The following is an 18,930-nucleotide window of genomic DNA, read 5'->3' as shown; positions in this document are numbered from 1 at the left end:
TCTAGGTACGCTTTTGGTGTCATCCACGATTTTGGCCGCCTCTGGCAGCAACGTGGATTCCTTACCTCTGCAGGCTCTCCCATTCTAAATGCTCTTTGGGTTAAAAATCTCCTCGTTGCTATTCAACTTCCTCGTCAATTGGCTATCATTAAATGTGCTGCGCGCACTTCCGGGGACACTCCTGTGCAATTAGGAAATGCCCGTGCGGATTCAGCCGCTAAGGCAGCGTCTGCATCAGCCTCTATGGTTGTTCCCGCAGGGGGTACACAGGCTTTAAATCAGCTACCTATTCTAGCAAAAAAGGGCATGCCAGAGTTAGCTGAAATTCAAAGGTTACAGAGGGACGCCTCTGATTCTGAGCACACACTATGGAAGTCAATGGGGTGTTCGCACTCGTTGACACAAAACCTCTGGCTTACCCCAGTAGGTCAAGTTTGTGTTCAGATTCGTTATCGCCGATACTTATTGATTATTTGCATTCTTGTACCCATCTTGGCAAGGAGGCAATGGTACAGCTACTTTTGAAAACTTGGTGGCACCCAGATCTGAATACAGCAGCACAAATGCTGTATTCAGATCTGTATTCAGATCGATGTCTTATTTGCATGAAAAATAATAAGGGTAAAGGCATCAAATGCCCTCCCGGAACAACCCCCTTGCCAGATGGTCCTTTTGCCTGCATACAGCTTGATTTTATTGAATTACCTAAAGTACAATGCTATAAATATTGTTTAGTGATCATTGATGTATTTAGTAAATGGATTGAAGCCTTCCCCACCACCAACTGTACTGCACATACGGTGGTAAAATTACTATTGACAGAAATTATTCCCCGATTTGGGATTCCCAGAACGATGAGCTCAGACAATGGGACACATTTTGTGGCTCGAATCAATTCTGAATTATGCAAAGCACTCAAAATTAAACAACAACTGCACTGCGCGTATCATCCACAGGCAGCAGGAATTGTAGAAAGAGCAAATGGGACCTTAAAAGAAAAATTATCTCAATTGACCGAAGAAACTGGATTAAATTGGCTAAAGATATTGCCTTTGGCACTGTTTCACATGAGGGTTACTCCACATTCGCGGTCCGGACTGTCAGCTGCAGAGATAGTCTACGGTCGGCCAATGAGCACTCCCTGGGATGCCCATGAAGAACCCCTAGAGGGAGTAGACCTCCAAGTTATGGGAGATAAAATGCTGAGTTATTTGAAGCAATTAACATTTTCTTTGAAGTTTCTCCACTCGCAGGTAAAACAGGCCCATCTCCCAGCAACAGCCGGAACAAAGATCCCTCGATATCCAGTAGTCAAACCAGGAGACTACGTGCTGATAAAGAATTGGGACAGAGAGAAGTTAGGGCAACGCTGGAGCGGCCCTTTTCAAGTATTGCTGACTACACCGACTGCCGTTAAACTCGAAGGACGTTCGAGTTGGGTACACCTATCGGATTGTAAGAAGATTGGTTCCAGCCCCAACGAGGACGCAGAATGAGGATCTTCATTATCACATTTGGACTATTTGGACTAATTGGTCTTAATGGCCATTCGACAGTAGGCGAACAAACTGACAAAGAGCTGCGTGCTAATAGCTTTCTATATATGTCATATATTTATGCTGACAGATTGAATGTAAGTAACTGTTGGGTTTGTACCCGTATCTCCATCCATTCCAAGGAGGGGCTACCTCTCCAATCACTCCCATTCCACTTAGCAGAAACAGTTGAGTGGATACTGCGTCAAAACCGAACACAGGGGTTCGGTGGAGATATGAAAATTTGGAGATCGGCTGACTATGGGATGACTAGATTTTTAGCCTGGTATCAACCTGGATACCCCCATGTTTCGAATCCCCCTGCCCTTACCATCCCATCGAGCACTGCGCAGGGATCCCTATGTTTTAGTAAATCAGGAGAAGGACCATCAATGGGGCAGAGTAGGTGTAATCTTACAACTGAATGGCAGGGACCGATACCAAACATCTCCAACAAGGGTATGTTTGTTCTTGATTGGTCCAGGGTGTGGAATAAAACATCAAATAGCTCATGGACGCAGAATTCCCAGGTACCCTGAATGACAATGGCTGAGAATTTTACGGCCTATAACGGGACCTATTTCATATGTGGCACTAAAGCATACTCCTCCTGGCTTCCCAGAAATTGGACAGGGTCCTGTTATCTAGGATATGTCGTACCCTGCGTGCACCACCTACTCTCCCTTAAACAACACTCCTCACGAATCAGGAGGACCATTAGTAAAACCGAGGAGTTCTTTATGACCGCCTTTCCACAATACGGAACAGGCAAGGCAGCAAACAAACTGATCCTTATGGCCTCGACATTGGAACAACTGTCGAACATAACGGCAGCAGAATCCAGGGCAACCGGACGGGCACTAGCCGAGGTCTCGGCTGAGCTGGTGGCTGTCCGGACTGTGGCATTATAAAATCGAATGGCTCTGGATTATCCGTTAGCCTCGCAGGGAGGAACGTGTGCCATTATACGTCAGGAATGCTGTACTTATATCCCAGATGCCTCTGAAAATATTACCAACCTAGCTGACCATATAAGAAGACAGGCGGATCAACTTCAAGAAATTGGCCAAGAATTTCACAATTATAACCCACCAGGTTGGTTAGGTTGGCTGGGACACGGATTGTTCGATTGGATCTTTAAGGCCTTCATATTATTACTAGTATTACTATTAGCAATAGGATTGCTTGGATGCTTGTGTCAATGTATTTACACCCGCCTCCTGAATATCCCTATTTGAACAAATTGAGTGGTTGTCCTGATGGGACAACAGGAGGGAATGTGAAAGTGTACAAACTCAGCAATCGCATGATGGGAAAAATAGCCAATTGATGTAACCAAGTGTGAGACAGCTGTGTCAGCTAAGTGCCAAGATCAGACCCTGACAAACTAGACAAAGCTAAGAATCCACATAATTGTATCATACAAGGCCAGAAGAGGGAAAATAGTGCCTGACCTTATTAAAACCTGATAACAAAGCCACGATCTAGGAATGTCCTAATAACACAACCTCCTCATGACCTAGGTCCATCTGCGTCAAGGCATCATGAGGGCAAAGGGAAAAACAAAATAGGACCACGTCTTAAACCCTCTAAAGACAAAATACTGCAAATAAGCCGAGTCAGGGTCTTTCCATGACAACATGTTTGATCAGAAGTTATGACTGTATTGACATTTTTGAACAAGGTCTGTTTTTGTAAAATGATACAGCTTTTGTATAAATATTGAACGTTTTCTCCATGTCTTTGCGAGCTTGAGAAAGAATGAGCAGGTTTACCTTAACAGCTCTCTCTCTCTCTAACCTGTAGCCATCTGCATGCAGACTTTGGTCAATAAAGACAAAGTTAGTTTTATCGAAACCAAGGTGTAAAGTTGTTTTTTTCACAGTCTTGAAGTAGGAAAGATTTTAAAAGACGACATTGCATTTGCTTTCTTAATTACGGACTCAACCTGCAAGTTTACCTTTAGCGAATCCTGGACCAGGACTCCCAAGTCCCTTTGCACTTCAGCATTATGAATTTTGTCACCGTTTAGAAAATAGTCCATGCCTCTATTCTTTTTTCCAAAGTGCAAGACCTCGCACTTGCCCACGTTGAATTTCATCAGCCATTTCTTGGACCACTCTCCTAAACTGTCTAAATCTTTCTGCAGCCTCCCCACCTCCTCCATACTACCTGCCCCTCCACCTATCTTTGTATCATCGGCAAACTTAGCCAGAATGCCCCCAGTCCCGTCATCTAGATCGTTAATATATAAAGAGAACAGCTGTGGCCCCAACACTGAACCCTACGGGACACCACTCGTCACCGGTTGCCATTCCGAAAAAGAACCTTTTATCTCAACTCTCTGCCTTCTGCCTGACAGCCAATCGTCAATCCATGTTAGTACCTTGCCTCGAATACCATGGGCCTTTATTTTACTCAGCAGTCTCCCGTGAGGCACCTTATCAAAGGCCTTTTGGAAGTCAAGATAGATAACATCCATTGGCTCTCCTTGGTCTAACCTATTTGTTATCTCTTCAAAGAACTCTAACAGGTTTGCGAGGCACGACCTCCCCTTACTAAATCCATGCTGATTTGTCCTAATCCGACCCTGCACTTCCAAGAATTTTTCTCCTCATTGTCTCTGTGATACATAAGGCATATATTAGTTTATGCTGCTCAGTTACTGATATGTTTGAGTGGGTGTGCATGAGAGAGAGTGGGCGTGCGTGCGCGAGAGAGAGCGGGTGTGCGCGAGAGAGAGCGGGTGTGCGCGAGAGAGAGCGGGTGTGCGCGAGAGAGAGCGGGTGTGCGCGAGAGAGAGCGGGTGTGCGCGAGAGAGAGCGGGTGTGCGCGAGAGAGAGCGGGTGTGCGCGAGAGAGAGCGGGTGTGCGCGAGAGAGAGCGGGTGTGCGCGAGAGAGAGCGGGTGTGCGCGAGAGAGAGCGGGTGTGCGCGAGAGAGAGCGGGTGTGCGCGAGAGGGAGTGGGTGTGCGTGAGAGAGAGTGGGCACGCGTGAGAGAGTGTGGGTGTGCGTGAGAGAGAGTGGGCGAGCGTGAGAGTGGGTGTGCGAGCGAGTGAGCCTATGTGTATTTAACCCTCATTGTCTCTCTTTGATATATAACACATATTTTGCTGTTGCTGCTCAGTTACTGGGGTGTGTGGTGAGTGTGTGAGAGAGAGAGTGAGAATCTATTTGACCATCACTGTCTCTGTGATATATGATGCATATTTTACTGCTCACTGCTCAGTTACTGTTGTGAGAGTGTGTGAATATGAGAGTATGTGAATATGAGAGTGTGTGAGAGAATGTGTCAGTGTGTGTTTGGGAGTGTCTGAGTGTGAGAAATAGTCTGTGTGAGTGTGTGTGTGTTTTACCTTCATTGTCTCGGTGATAAAAAACACATATTTTACTGCTCAGTTACTGGTCTGCGAATGTGTGTTTTACCCCCCACTGTCCCTCTGCGATATAAAACGCATATTTAACTGCTTACTGCTCAGTGACTGGTGTGTATGTGTGTGTGTGTGTGTGAGAGAGTCTGTGAGAGAAGGAACAAGAGTGTGAGAGAGAGAGCGTGAGTGTGTGTGAGAGTTAAAATATGTGAGTGTGTGTGCTTTACCCTCACTGTCCATGATGTATAACACATATTTTACAGCTTACTGCTCAGTTACTGCTGTGTGACTGAGTGAGAGAGTGTGAGTGAGAGAGTGAGTGCGTTTTACCCTCACTGTATCTCTCTGGTATATATCACATATTTAATTGATTACTGCTCAGTGACTGGTGTGTGTGTGAGAGGGAGAGTGTGTGTGTGTGTGTGTGTGAGAGAGAGAGAGTGTGTGAGTGAGTGAGTATTAACCTCACAGTCTCTCTGTGATATACAATTAATATATTCTTGATTACTGCTCAGTTATTGATTTGTGAGTGTGTGGGAGAGACAGTGCGTGGGTGTGTGTGAGAGTGTATGAGAGACAGAGTGTGAGTGAGTGTGTATAAACCTCTCTGTTTATGTGTGCGATATATGACATATTTTACTGCTTAATGCTCAGTTATTGGTGTGAGAGTCCCTGTGATATACACTGCATAGAAAGTGCTTCCTGCTGAGTTACTTGTCAGTGAGCATGTGCATGAGAAAACGCGAGTGTGTGTTTTACCCTCACTGTCTATTTATGATATATGGCATATTTTACTGCTTCTTGCTCAGTTGTTGGTGTCTGAATGTGTGAGAGTGTGTTTTCCACGGTAGCTGTCTGTCTCTGTTATAAGTGTGAGGGGAAAAATTAATTTGATTCTCTAACTCCTGTCTCTGTGCTTGCCTTTGTAGCTGTCTGTCTCTGTTATGGGATTCTGGGTTTAATCTCCGTCTGTAATATTATTTACAGATACACGATAGGACAGGTAATCTCAGTCTGTCCACCTCTCTGATGTGCAAGATTTTATTGTGTTTTCTGTACTTGTCAATACCTGTTTTGTGAGTTAAGGGTGAACATTCTGTTCAGTATTCATCCTCCATTATTACTTTTAGTGATAACATTGATATGTTAAATGATCTATTTCCATGTCTGTTTCATGAGAATGACACTGTACCATTATATCTGAGATTGTGTGAGATATTTGGATTGGAATTTAATATTTTGTTTTGGGAGGTGTCTGGGTAGAAGTTTATGATTAATTCGGCCCTTTTCAATCAGCTGTACTATCCGACCTTTCACTTGTACCAAAGGTTCACAAATTGTGAGAATGAAGGATGGCCTTACAATTTGATAAGTGTCCCTTTGGAGAACAATGTAAATGCATCATTTTTCTGTTAATGCCTTATTCAAGTGTTTTGCTTCTGATATATTTTAAACTAAGAAAGTTACAAAAAAGTGCCAATGGATACTTGCACATTGATTGCTGAATCTATAGCCTAATTAATACTATACTGATTACTTTATAGTGTTCAATTCTGGTCGCCACACTACCAGAAGGATGTGGAGGCTTTAGAGAGGGTGCAGAAGAGATTTACCAGAATGTTGCCTGGTATGGAGGGCATAAGCTATGAGGAGCGATTGAATAAACTCGGTTTGTTCTCACTGGAACGAAGGAGGTTGAGGGGCGACCTGATAGAGGTATACAAAATTATGAGGGGCATAGACAGAGTGGATAGTCAGAGGCTTTTCCCCAGGGTAGAGGGGTCAATTACTAGGGGGCATAGGTTTAAGGTGAGAGGGGCAAAGTTTAGAGTAGATGTACGAGGCAAGTTTTTTACACAGAGGGTAGTGGGTGCCTGGAACTCACTACCGGAGGAGGTAGTGGAAGCAGGGACGATAGGGACATTTAAGGGGCATCTTGACAAATATATGAATAGGATGGGAATAGAAGGATACGGACCCAGGAAGTGTAGAAGATTGTAGTTTAGTCGGGCAGTATGGTCGGCACGGGCTTGGAGGGACGAAGGGCCTGTTCCTGTGCTGTACATTTCTTTGTTCTTTGTACAGATGAAACGCTGTTGTCAAAAGTTGATCTGACATTCCATGAGAGAGTAGGGGTGAATTGTGGAAAATTATGCCACCTGTCCTCTCGTGTATCTGTAAATAATATTTACATGTTCTCCAGAAGTCCAGATTTACTTGAATTTCTTCAATTGGATAATGAGGACTGTTGGATTGGACATGTTCATCTGGGACTTGAGGTCTCTGCGAATCTGACTGCTTCTGCTCTGTGACGGTGGAGCTGATATTGTGTCTGTGTCTCTGCAATGTTGCATTAATATTGTACTTACAGTCAGTTAGAAGGAGACAGCTGCACATTCATGTTGCTGAGGAATCATCATCATCATCTTGGAACTCATCTTTTCATCTGTTGAACTAGGAAGAAGAAAACAAATTTCATGTAAGTTAGGGTCAGATGAGGCCAATGATAGATCAATCTATTCTTTCAACTGATAATCAGTAAAATAAAGAAAATACTCTCCAAATCCTAACCCAGAATAAGACAAATAAGCCAGGCCCAGAAAGAGCTCTCCCTTCCCCCCGCTCACTCCAAGTCCCGGAACAAGATCGTGCTCCGCTGCGCCTCTTGCAAACAGCCCCCGATTCTCCCTGAACTCCCCCCGAGTCAGTAATGATCTCTGAGCCTCTTTGCTCACACTCCCAGATGGAGGTGCTGCTGCAATGAGAACGCTGTTTCCTCGCTGACCTGAGCCCTGACATTGACATTTCCCTCAGCTTCAACAAAGCGATTCCACTCACTGACCAAATGGAGAATGTCTAGGTGAGCGGCTGCGCACGCGCTTAATCTCAGAGTGACGTCTCTGGGGCGTGGTTTACCGGGCATGCGCAGATCCCCGCAGCAATTCCGCATTGAGAATCAATGGGAATATTCCCCATTTCACTGTCATCACATGTGGAGCAAAACCTCCTGTAGAGCCCGTGTTGGGGGGACTGTGTGTGTGGCTGCAAGTGGCCCTGCGCCCTCCGGCTCAACCAATCACCTTTGTAGCTGTGTGTTTGTCCCAATGAGAGATTCAATTTGCAGTCATTGCCTGCAGCTTGTTTGTTATTACTCTGTCACTCAGCCCCTCAAACTCTCACTTTCTGCAAACTACCATTTCACTGAACCACAGAATTACTACAGTGTGAAGGAGGCAATTCGGCTCATCGAGTCTGCAGCGACCCTCTGAAAGAGCGCCCCAGCTCCGCCCACTCGTCGCCTTATCCCCATAAACCCGTAACCCCACTGAACAGACACACCCTTGGACACAGCGGGAATTCAGCATTGCCGACCAACATAACCTGCACATCTGTGGGAGGAAATCGGAGCACCCGGAGGAAACCCACCTACACACATGGGGAGAACATGCAAACGCCATACAGGCAGTCACTCAACGCGGGTCCCTGCCACAGTGAGGCAGCAGTGGAAATCACTGTTCCACCTCCGGGCTTACTCACTCCCCTAGTTCACTCACTCTCCCGGTTCACTCACTCCCCTGATTTACTCACTCTCCTGATTTACTCTCTCTCCCGGTTCACTCACTCCCCTGGTTCATTCACTCTCCTGGTTCACTCACTCCCCTGGTTCACTCACTCCCCTGGTTCACTTATTCTCCTGCTTCACTCACTCCTCTCGTTCACTCACTCCCCTGGATCACTCACTCTCCTGGTTCACTCACTCCCCTGGATCACTCACTCTTCTGGTTCACTGACTCCACTGGCTCACTCACTCCCCTGGTTCATTCACTCTCCTGGTTCACTCACTCCCCTGGTTTACTCACTACCCTGGTTCACTCGCTCCCCTGGTTCACTCACTCTCCTGGTTCACTAACTCCCCTGGTTCACTAACTCCCCTGGTTCACTCATTCTCCTGGTTCACACACTCCTCTGGTTCACTCACTCTCCGGGTTTACTCTCTCCCCGGGTTTACTCACTCCCCTGGTTCACTCGCTCCCCTGGTTCACTCACTCCCCTGGTTCACTCACTCCCCTGGTTCACTCACTCCCCTGGTTCACTCACTCCCCTGGTTCACTCACTCCCCTGGTTGACTCACACTCCTGGTTCACTCACTCCCCTGGTTTACTCCGGTTCCCTTGCTCCCTCGGTTCACTCGCTCCCCCGGTTCACTCGCTCCCCCGGTTCACTCGCTCCCCCGGTTCACTCGCTCCCCCGGTCCACTCACTCTCCCGGTCCACTCACTCCCCCGGTCCACTCACTCCCCCGGTCCACTCACTCTCCCGGTCCACTCACTCCCCCGGTCCACTCACTCCCCCGGTCCACTCACTCCCCCGGTCCACTCACTCCCCCGGTCCACTCACTCCCCCACGTCACTCACTCCCCCGGGTCACTCACTCCCCCGCTTCACTCACTCCCCCGGTTCACTCACTCCCCCGCTTCACTCACTCCCCCGGTTCACTCACTCCCCCGGTTCACTCACTTCCCCGGTTCACTCACTCCCCTGGTTCACTCACTCCCCTGATTTACTCACTCTCGCGGTTCACTCACTCCCCTAATTTACTCACTCTCCTGGTTCACTCACTCTCCTGATTCACTCACTCCCCTGGTTTACTCCGGTTCCCTTGCTCCCTCGGTTCACTCGCTCCCCCGGTTCACTCGCTCCCCCGGTTCACTCGCTCCCCCGGCTCACTCGCTCCCACGGTTCACTCGCTCTCCCGGTTCACTCACTCCCCCGGTTCCCTCACTCCCCCGGTTCCCTCAATCCCCCGGTTCCCTCACTCCCCCGGTTCACTCACTCCCCCGGTTCACTCACTCCCCCGCTTCACTCACTCCCCCGGTTCACTCACTCCCCCGCTTCACTCACTCCCCCGCTTCACTCACTCCCCCGCTTCACTCACTCCCCCGGTTCACTCACTCCCCCGGTTCACTCACTCCCTCGGTTCACTCACTTCCCCGGTTCACTCACTCCCCTGGTTCACTCACTCTCCTGGTTCACTTACTCCCCTGGTTCACTCACTCTCCAGGTTCACTCACTCCCCTGATTTACTCACTCCCCTGATTTACTCACTCCCCTAATTTACTCACTCTCCTGGTTCACTCACTCTCCTGATTCACTCTCTCTCCTGGTTCACTCACTCCCCTGGTTCACTCACTCCCCTTGTTCACTCACTCCCCTGGCTCACTCACTCCCCTGGCTCACTCACTTTCCTGGTTCACTAACTCCCCTGGTTCACTCATTCTCCTGGTTCACTCACTCCCCTGGTTTACTCACTCATCCTGGTTCTCTCACTCCCCTGGTTTATTCACTCTCCTGGTTCACTCACTCTCCTGGTTCACTCACTCTCCTGGTTCACTCACTCTCCTGGTTCACTCGCGCTCCTGGTTCACCCACTCTCCTGGTTCACTCACTCCCCTGGTTCACTCACTCCCCTGGTTCACTCACTCTCCTGGTTCACTCACTCTCCTGGTTAACTCACTCCCCTGGTTCACTCACTCTCCTGGTTCACTCACTCTCCTGGTTCACTCACTCTCCTGGTTCACTCACTCTCCTGGTTCACTCACTCTCCTGTTTCACTCACTCCCCTGGTTTACACACTCTCCTGGTTTACTCGCTCCCCTGGTTTACTCACTCTCTTGGTTTACTCGCTCCCCTGGTTTACTCACTCCCCTGGTTCACTCACTCCCCCGGTTCACTCACTCCCCCGGTTCACTCACTCCCCCGGGTCACTCACTTCCCCTGGTTCACTCACTCCCCTGGTTCACTCACTCCCCTGGTTCATTCATTCCAATGGTTCACTCACTCCCCTGGTTTACTCACTCCCCGGGTTTACTCACTCCCCTCGTTCACGCACTCCCCTGTTTCACTCACTCCCCTGATTTACTCACTCTCCTGGTTCACTCACTCTCCTGGATCACTCACTCTCCTGGTTCACTGACTCCACTGGCTCACTCACTCCCCTACTTCATTCACTCTCCTGGTTCACTCACTCCCCTGGTTTACTCACTACCCTGGTTAACTCGCTCCCCTGTTTCACTCACTCTCCTGGTTCACTAACTCCCCTGGTTCACTCATTCTCCTGGTTCACACACTCCCCTGGTTCACTCACTCCTCTGATTCACTCACTCTCCTGGTTTACTCACTCCCCGGGTTTACTCACTCCCCGGGTTCACTCACTCCCCTGATTCACTCACTCTCCTGGTTCACTCACTCTCCTGGTTCACTCCGGTTCCCTTGCTCCCTCGGTTCACTCGCTCCCCCGGTTCACTCGCTCCCCCGGTTCACTCACTCCCCCGCTTCACTCACTCCCCCGCTTCACTCACTCCCCCGCTTCACTCACTCCCCCGGTTCACTCACACCCCCGGTTCACTCACTCCCCCGCTTCACTCACTCCCCCGCTTCACTCACTCCCCCGCTTCACTCACTCCCCCGGTTCACTCACTCCCCCGGTTCACTCACTCCCCCGGTTCACTCACTTCCCCGGTTCACTCACTCCCCTAATTTACTCACTCCCCTAATTTACTCACTCTCCTGGTTCACTCACTCTCCTGATTCACTCTCTCTCCTGGTTCACTCACTCCCCTGGTTCACTCACTCTCCTTGTTCACTAACTCCATTGGTTCACTCACTCTCCTGGTTCATTCACTCCTCTAGTTCACTCACTCCACTGGTTCACTCACTCCCCTTGTTCACTCACTCCCCTGGCTCACTCACTCCCCTGGCTCACTCACTTTCCTGGCTCACTAACTCCCCTGGTTCACTCATTCTCCTGGTTCACTCACTCCCATGGTTCACTCACTCCCCTGGTTCACTCCCTCCCCTTGTTCACTCACTCTCCTGGTGCACTCACTCTCCTGGTTTACTCACTCCCCTGGTTTACTCACTCATCCTGGTTCTCTCACTCCCCTGGTTTATTCACTCTCCTGGTTCACTCACTCTCCTGGTTCACCCACTCTCCTGGTTCACTCACTCCCCTGGTTCACTCACTCTCCTGGTTTACTCACTCTCCTGGTTTACTCACTCTCCTGGTTCACTCACTCCCCTGGTTCACTCACTCTCCTGGTTCACTCACTCTCCTGGTTCACTCACTCTCCTGGTTCACTCACTCTCCTGGTTCACTCACTCTCCTGTTTCACTCACTCCCCTGGTTTACACACTCCTGGTTTACTCGCTCCCCTGGTTTACTCACTCTCCTGGTTTACTCGCTCCCCTGGTTTACTCACTCCCCCGGTTCACTCACTTCCCCGGTTCACTCACTCCCCTGGTTCACTCACTTCCCCGGTTCACTCACTCCCCTGGTTCACTCACTCTCCTGGTTCACTTACTCCCCTGGTTCACTCACTCTCCAGGTTCACTCACTCCCCTGATTTACTCACTCCCCTGATTTACTCACTCCCCTGATTTACTCACTCCCCTAATTTACTCACTCCCCTAATTTACTCACTCTCCTGGTTCACTCACTCTCCTGATTCACTCTCTCTCCTGGTTCACTCACTCTCCTGGTTCACTCACTCTCCTGTTTCACTCACTCCCCTGGTTTACACACTCTCCTGGTTTACTCACTCCCCTGGTTTACTCACTCTCCTGGTTTACTCGCTCCCCTGGTTTACTCACTCTCCTGGTTTGCTCACTCCGCTGATTCGCTCACTCCCCTGATTCACTCACTCTCCTGGGTTACTCACTCCCCTGATTCACTCACTCTCCTTGGTTACTCACTCCACGGGTTTACTCACTCTCCTGGTTCACTCACTCTCCTGGTTCACTCACTCTCCTGGCTCACTCACTCTCCTGGTTCACTCACTCCCCTGGTTTACTCACTCTCCTGGTTTACTCGCTCCCCTGGTTTACTCGCTCTCCTGGTTGAGAGGCAGCATGGTTTTGTGAAGGGGAGGTCATGTCTCACTAACTTGATAGAGTTTTTCGAAGAGTTCACAAAGATGATTGATGCAGGTAGAGCAGTGAATGTTGTCTATATGGACTTCAGTAAGGCCTTTGACAAGGTCTCTCATGGAAGACTGACACAAAAGTTGAAGTCACACGGGATCAGGGGTGAGCTGGCAAGGTGGATACAGAACTGGCAAGGTCATAGAAGGGAGAGAGTAGCAATGGAAGGGTGCTTTTCTAATTGGAGGACTGTGACTAGTGGTGTTCCACAGGGATCTGTGCTGGAACCTTTGCTGTTCATCGTATATATAAATGATTTGGAGGAAAATGTAACTGGTCTGATTAGTAAGTTTGCAGATGACACAATGGTTGGTGGAGTTGCAGATAGTTATGAGGACTATCAGAGGATACAGAAGGAGTTAGATCGTTTGGCGGCTTGGGCGGAGAGATAACAGTTGGAGTTTAATCCAGACAAATGTGAGGTAATGCATTTTGGAAGGTCTAATGCAGGTCGGGAATATTCAGTGAATGGTAGAACCCTCAAGAGTATTGAAAGTCAAAGAGATCCAGCAGTACAGGTCCACAGGTCATTGAAAGGGGCAACACAGGTGGAGAGTTGTCAAGAAGGCATACGGCATGCCTGCGTTCATTGGCCGGGGCATTGAGTACAAGAATTGGTATGTCATGTTGCAGCTGTATAGAACCTTAGGCCACACTTGGAGTTCAGTGTTCAATTCTGGTCGCCACACTACCAGAAGTATGTGGAGGCTTTAGAGAGGGTGCAGTAGAGATTTACCAGGATGGTGCCTGGTATGGAGGACATTTGCAATGAGGAGCGGTTGAATAAACTCGGTTTGTTCTCACTGGAACGGCGGAGGTTGAGGGGCGACCTGTTAGAGGTCTATAAATTTATGAGGGGCATAGTCAGAGGCTTTTCCTCAGGGTAGAGGGGTCCATTACTAGAGGGCATAGGTTTAAGGTGCGAGGGTCAAAGTTTAGAGTAGATGTACGTGGCAAGTGTTTTTACACAGAGCACAGTGGGTGCCTGGAACTCGCTGTCGGAGGACGTGGTGGAAGCAGGGACGATATTGACATTTAAGGGGCATCTTGACAAATACATGAATAGGATGGGAATAGAGGTATACGGACCCAGGAAGTGTTGAAGGTTGTAGTTTAGTCGGGCAGCATGGTTGGCACGGGCTTGGAGGGCCGAAGGGCCTGTTACTGTGCTGTACTTTTCTTTGTTCTCCTTTCGATTGACACACTTCTCTGGTATCACCATTCTCATGATTCACACAATCTTCTGATGAATACACTCCCTGCTTTATACATTCCCCTGTTGTACACACTGCCCTGGTTTACACACTCTCTGGTTTACAAACTCTCAGGTTTACATAATTTTTAGTGTGCACATTCTCATGGTTTTGCACACTCTCCTGGTTTACACTCACTAATTTTAAACACTCTCCTGGATGGAAACTCCCCTGGTTGTAAACATTCCTCTGATTTCCTGGTGCCCGGATTGTGGAAGTGCCTCCCCTCCACACAGAAAGTCCAGCTCTATGAGTTCATCCTTATCCTTGTTTCTCTGTCACACTCTCTATTTTTCTTGTCTTTCTCTCTCATTTTCAATATGTCATCAGGAGTGTTGTGGACACAGTGATAACACGTGTAACACTGGTCCTCACTGTGAACACTGGACACAGTGATAACACGTGTAACACTGGCCCTCACTGTGAACACTGGACACAGCGATAACACGTGTAACACTGGCACTCACTGTGAACACTGGACACAGTGATAACACGTGTAACACTGGCCCTCACTGTGAACACAGCTGCCGTGTTGTGGGTGAGTCGGTCACTGTCCCACCTCCACACAGAAAGTTCGGCTCTGTGAGTCAATCTTTATTTTTAAAATTTGCTGTTGGGATCAGAATGGTCAGAATGTGTGTGTCACTGTGAAAATCTCCACTCTCAGAGGGGGTGGGATTATTCTTTAACTGGGTGTCCCTGCTTGTTGAGTTTGGGGTTCAGTGTTACCCGGCAGTGCAGGAGGATCACATCAAGCAGGAAAATCTCCACTGATAGAGAGGAGATCAATTTTATTTTCACCTTCACGAAAGGTGGGCCATCAATGAATTTAGTTTTTAAAATATGACTGGCTGCTGCCGGGTATTTAGGTAAACAGAAAACTCAGAGAGTTGAACAGTAATTAAGACACGGATTGGGAACAAGTGTTGAGAAGAGGGAGAATTCTGCCCTGGGAAATGTCATTTCCAAACCTTGTGTGTGGATGTGAATATTGTGGAAGAGAGAGTGTGTGAAAGGGGCGGGCCAAACAGGAGAAACCAACTGTGTTTGTGTGTCCGCTCTGACCAGGAGATCTCCCAATCCCTCTGGGACTAAATGGAAATATTTTTCATTCCAACAATCCCCCTGTTCCCCATCTACTTTTCCAAGTTGGATTTCAGGGCAGTTTCGATGCTGCTTTCCAGATTTCTGTGGAAAGGTTGGGAAAATGAGAGTGATCGGGTGAGAGAGCGCGAACAGTGCATCAGTAAAACGGGTTTAAATGCAAAATGGAGCCTTCAAATCGCGTGAAACCTTTTCTACAGCAAACATGAGAGTGTGAGAGACAGGAAGGAATTATCCTGGGACACTGTGGAGCTGGAATTTGAGTGGAATTGGAGAGTTTGGGACGAGAGAAAAACACAGAGAGGCAGCAGCAGCCTGGAGCTGAGAGCAGGTTGTCTCCGCCCCGTCCGCTCGCTGCCTTTAAGTTGCTCAGTGCCGCCACCAGAGGCTTCATTTCTCACCCACATTGACGGAGAGATTTTGTGCAGAGTCTCGGACATGAGCGATAGTGCAGCCGCCGAAACGGCTCCTCCAGCCGCCGCCCCAGTCAAGGCTGTCAAGAAGCAGAAGGCGGTTCCCCGGAAGAAACAAGAAGGTCCCGGGCTGGGCGAGCTGATCCTCCAGATTGTGGCGGAAAGCGGCGATCGCAAGGGGGTTTCCTTCCAGGCCATAAAGAAGGCGCTGCGGAGCAAAGGGGTCGATGTGGATAAACGGGGGGCCCAGATCAAGCAAAGTGTCAGGAGGGAATTGGCTAAAGGCACCTTGGCTCAGGTCAAGGGCACGGGCGCCTCCGGCTCTTTCAAGATCGTTAAGAAGACAAGCGGGGGGAAAGTGATGAAGACCGGAGCAGGCAAGAAACCATCAGTGAAGAACACAGCAGCCAAGAAATCTCCCAAGAAACCAGCAGCCAAGAAATCTCCCAAGAAAACATCAGCCACGAAAACTTCAGTGAAGAAACCAGCAGCCAAGAAATCTCCCAAGAAACCAGCAGCCAAGAAATCTCCCAAGAAACCAGCAGCCAAGAAGGCGGCAACTCCCAAAAAGAGCGCGAAGAAAGCAGCCCCGAAGAAAAAGTCACCTGTGAAAAAGACCACTGGCAGAATAAATCCGACCCAATTGAAGGCCAAGCCCAAAGTCAAATCAGCAACGGCTAAGAAACCAGCAAAGAAGTGAAAGAAGGCGAGCAAATTGTAAACCTCTGAACCCAAAGGCTCTTATCAGAGCCACCCACATCTCTCAGGAAAGAGCTGATCCCCCGACCAATGAATCGCTGTCCCGGTGCTGGGAGCAGATTTCAGATAGAAATGTCAATCCAGTATTACCGCTCACTCGCTGACATGCTCTGCACCGGGCCTCTCCCCCCATTCTGCACTAAAACACAGGGATGTTGCTGCCTCTTCCTAACCGGGGATGTGTCCGGGGGAACAGTCACAGTTTGTGTTAGTTTCATCATTCACAGATTCAGGGGAGAGTCTGTAAAAGAGGTAACAGGGCGGAGAAATCCCGCCTCACAACATAAACACTTTATATCAGCTGGAAGGGGTGTTAGTAAAATTCCCAACCCGTCTGGGAGAGGAGTTGTGGGGATGGAATCGGAGCTGGGGTTGAAATAGGAGCAGATAGTTGGGCTGGTTCTAGAAAGGAGTGAACTTAGGCGGGAATATTACTGACAAGTCTGGATTTAATAGATCTGCGTTTCTAACTAGCTGCTGTCTGATGTTGCAGTTTGTACGTGTTGTTCAGCGCCCTCTTTTCACTTCTGTTTGGAATATAAAATGTGGGTTGGAGCAGGCAGGAGGCGGAGCTGGATGATCAAAGACATTTCACTGCTCTGTCTGTCACTCAGTCCGCTCCCGCCTCTCTCTCAGTCAGGTCGGGGCGGGCTGTATAATAAGGGAAAGAGCAGCAGCTCGTCTCATTCAGCAACGATTTGACTGAACAAGCATCATGTCTGGCAGAGGGAAAGGAGGCAAAGGACTGGGTAAAGGCGGAGCAAAGCGGCACCGCAAAGTGCTTCGTGATAACATCCAGGGCATCACCAAACCAGCAATCCGCCGCCTGGCTCGCCGTGGCGGGGTTAAGCGCATCTCGGGTTTGATCTATGAGGAGACTCGCGGGGTGCTGAAGGTTTTCCTGGAGAATGTGATCAGGGACGCGGTCACCTACACTGAACACGCGAAGCGCAAGACCGTCACCGCCATGGATGTGGTTTACGCTCTCAAACGCCAGGGCCGCACTCTCTATGGATTCGGCGGCTGAGAAAATCAATTTGACAATTTAACAAAATCCAAAGGCTCTTTTAAGAGCCGCCCAAATCCTCACAATGAGACCACTGACCTTAGAATGGTAGCAGAATAACTCATCGAGCTGCTTTAGCGACTCATAGCTTGGAAACCTCGATTTCCTGTTAAAACGGGTGGCGTTAGAGCAGGAAATCCTTTCCGAGCATTGATTTCTGTTTTCACTCTTTTGAAGAGCCGGTGCAGATTCGATGGGCCGAATGGTCTGCAGTATAAATTCTATAATTCGGCGACATAGTTGTACAGTCTGAAACACGAAACCATTCTCCGAGGTCAAACCTGTAACTGCGCACAATGAACACTGACATTGATCAGAGACACTATTTACATAACTGATCTGTAAACACCGCCTCCTCCTTCCATCTCCCCCAGAACAGTCGCTGAACGAATCAGCCAATTTTCCCTTTAATACCTATCGCTCTTTGCATTGAAAGAACCGATATCGCTGATCAGATAAAAATGAGACAGAATTCCGCCCCTCAATAGGAGCTTTATCCCAGTCTGTTGTAGAAAAATCGGAGTGAATCTGAATTTAATCCGGGTGCTCAGGCAGTGGGTCGAATCTGAGACAAAAATGGGACCAGGAATCATTGAGAAGTTTTTCACATTTACAACTTGAGATTGAGTTTTGATTTTTTCGGTTTTGCCAAATATCCGTTCCTGGTCCCTGTGAAATTGGCGGGCTTTTTGAAATTGATGGGGTGTCAGTTGCAGGTCCACCAATCAGGCCCCTGATATTCTTCCCAATCATCGCTCTTTTCAAACTTGTCCACGGGATCGGGCTGCATCCAATGAGGAGAAGTGGGCGGTCACTATAATGTCTTAAATAGGCAGCGAGAGAGCGGCGCCAGCATTCTCAGCGTGTGCGTTTCCCCCTGTTTCACATCATGGCCAGGACCAAGCAGACAGCGCGCAAATCGACCGGAGGCAAAGCTCCTCGCAAACAGCTGGCTACCAAAGCGGCCCGCAAGAGCGCTCCAGCCACGGGCGGAGTGAAGAAGCCCCATCGCTACAGACCCGGCACTGTGGCTCTGAGGGAGATCCGCCGCTACCAGAAATCCACCGAGCTGCTGATCCGCAAACTGCCCTTCCAGCGCCTGGTGCGAGAGATCGCTCAGGACTTCAAGACAGACCTGCGCTTCCAGAGCTCCGCCGTCATGGCCCTGCAGGAGGCCAGCGAGGCTTACCTGGTGGGGCTCTTTGAGGACACCAACCTGTGCGCCATCCACGCCAAGCGAGTCACCATCATGCCCAAAGACATCCAACTGGCCCGCCGCATCCGCGGGGAACGCGCCTAAAACTCGGCTTCAGCACCAACAGCAACAAAGGCTCTTTTAAGAGCCACCAAGTCTGTCAGGAAGGGAGCTTCACCACCCAATACTCATTTGACGTGATTTCGAATATAAGCATGGGCTTTAGGAAGCTTTATTGAAATCACATACCAGAATTA

General features: G+C 49.0%; 1 protein-coding gene and 1 long non-coding RNA gene across 5 annotated transcripts in view; one reads left to right on the top strand and one right to left on the bottom strand.

Annotated features, from left to right (window-relative positions):
* Positions 1 to 5,597, top strand: part of LOC140400176 (uncharacterized) — a 30,534-nt gene extending 24,937 nt beyond the window's left edge. Inside the window, exon 3 of the mRNA XM_072489643.1 lies at positions 5,560 to 5,597. Coding sequence (XP_072345744.1) covers positions 5,560 to 5,597 — 38 coding nt within the window. The remainder of the gene's footprint in view (positions 1 to 5,559) is intronic.
* LOC140399987 (uncharacterized) overlaps positions 1 to 17,751 on the bottom strand; it is a 45,002-nt gene extending 27,251 nt beyond the window's left edge. For 2 of the 4 annotated variants that reach the window (XR_011937934.1, XR_011937937.1), the window contains exons 1-2: positions 7,691 to 7,779; positions 7,275 to 7,359 (exon numbers count right to left, since the gene is read on the bottom strand). This is a non-coding gene — a long non-coding RNA (uncharacterized lncRNA). Of the gene's footprint in view, positions 1 to 7,274; positions 7,360 to 7,690; positions 7,795 to 17,517 lie in introns of those variants that run through there. The other 2 variants (XR_011937936.1, XR_011937935.1) reach the window with 2 other exon arrangements.
* Positions 17,752 to 18,930: the final 1,179 nt, after the last annotated feature.

Source organism: Scyliorhinus torazame, chromosome 24 (genome assembly GCF_047496885.1).
Source record: "Scyliorhinus torazame isolate Kashiwa2021f chromosome 24, sScyTor2.1, whole genome shotgun sequence".
Taxonomy (NCBI): domain Eukaryota; kingdom Metazoa; phylum Chordata; class Chondrichthyes; order Carcharhiniformes; family Scyliorhinidae; genus Scyliorhinus; species Scyliorhinus torazame.
The sequence above is the reverse complement of the archived record's forward strand: the minus strand, read 5'-3'. Positions and strand labels throughout refer to the sequence as shown.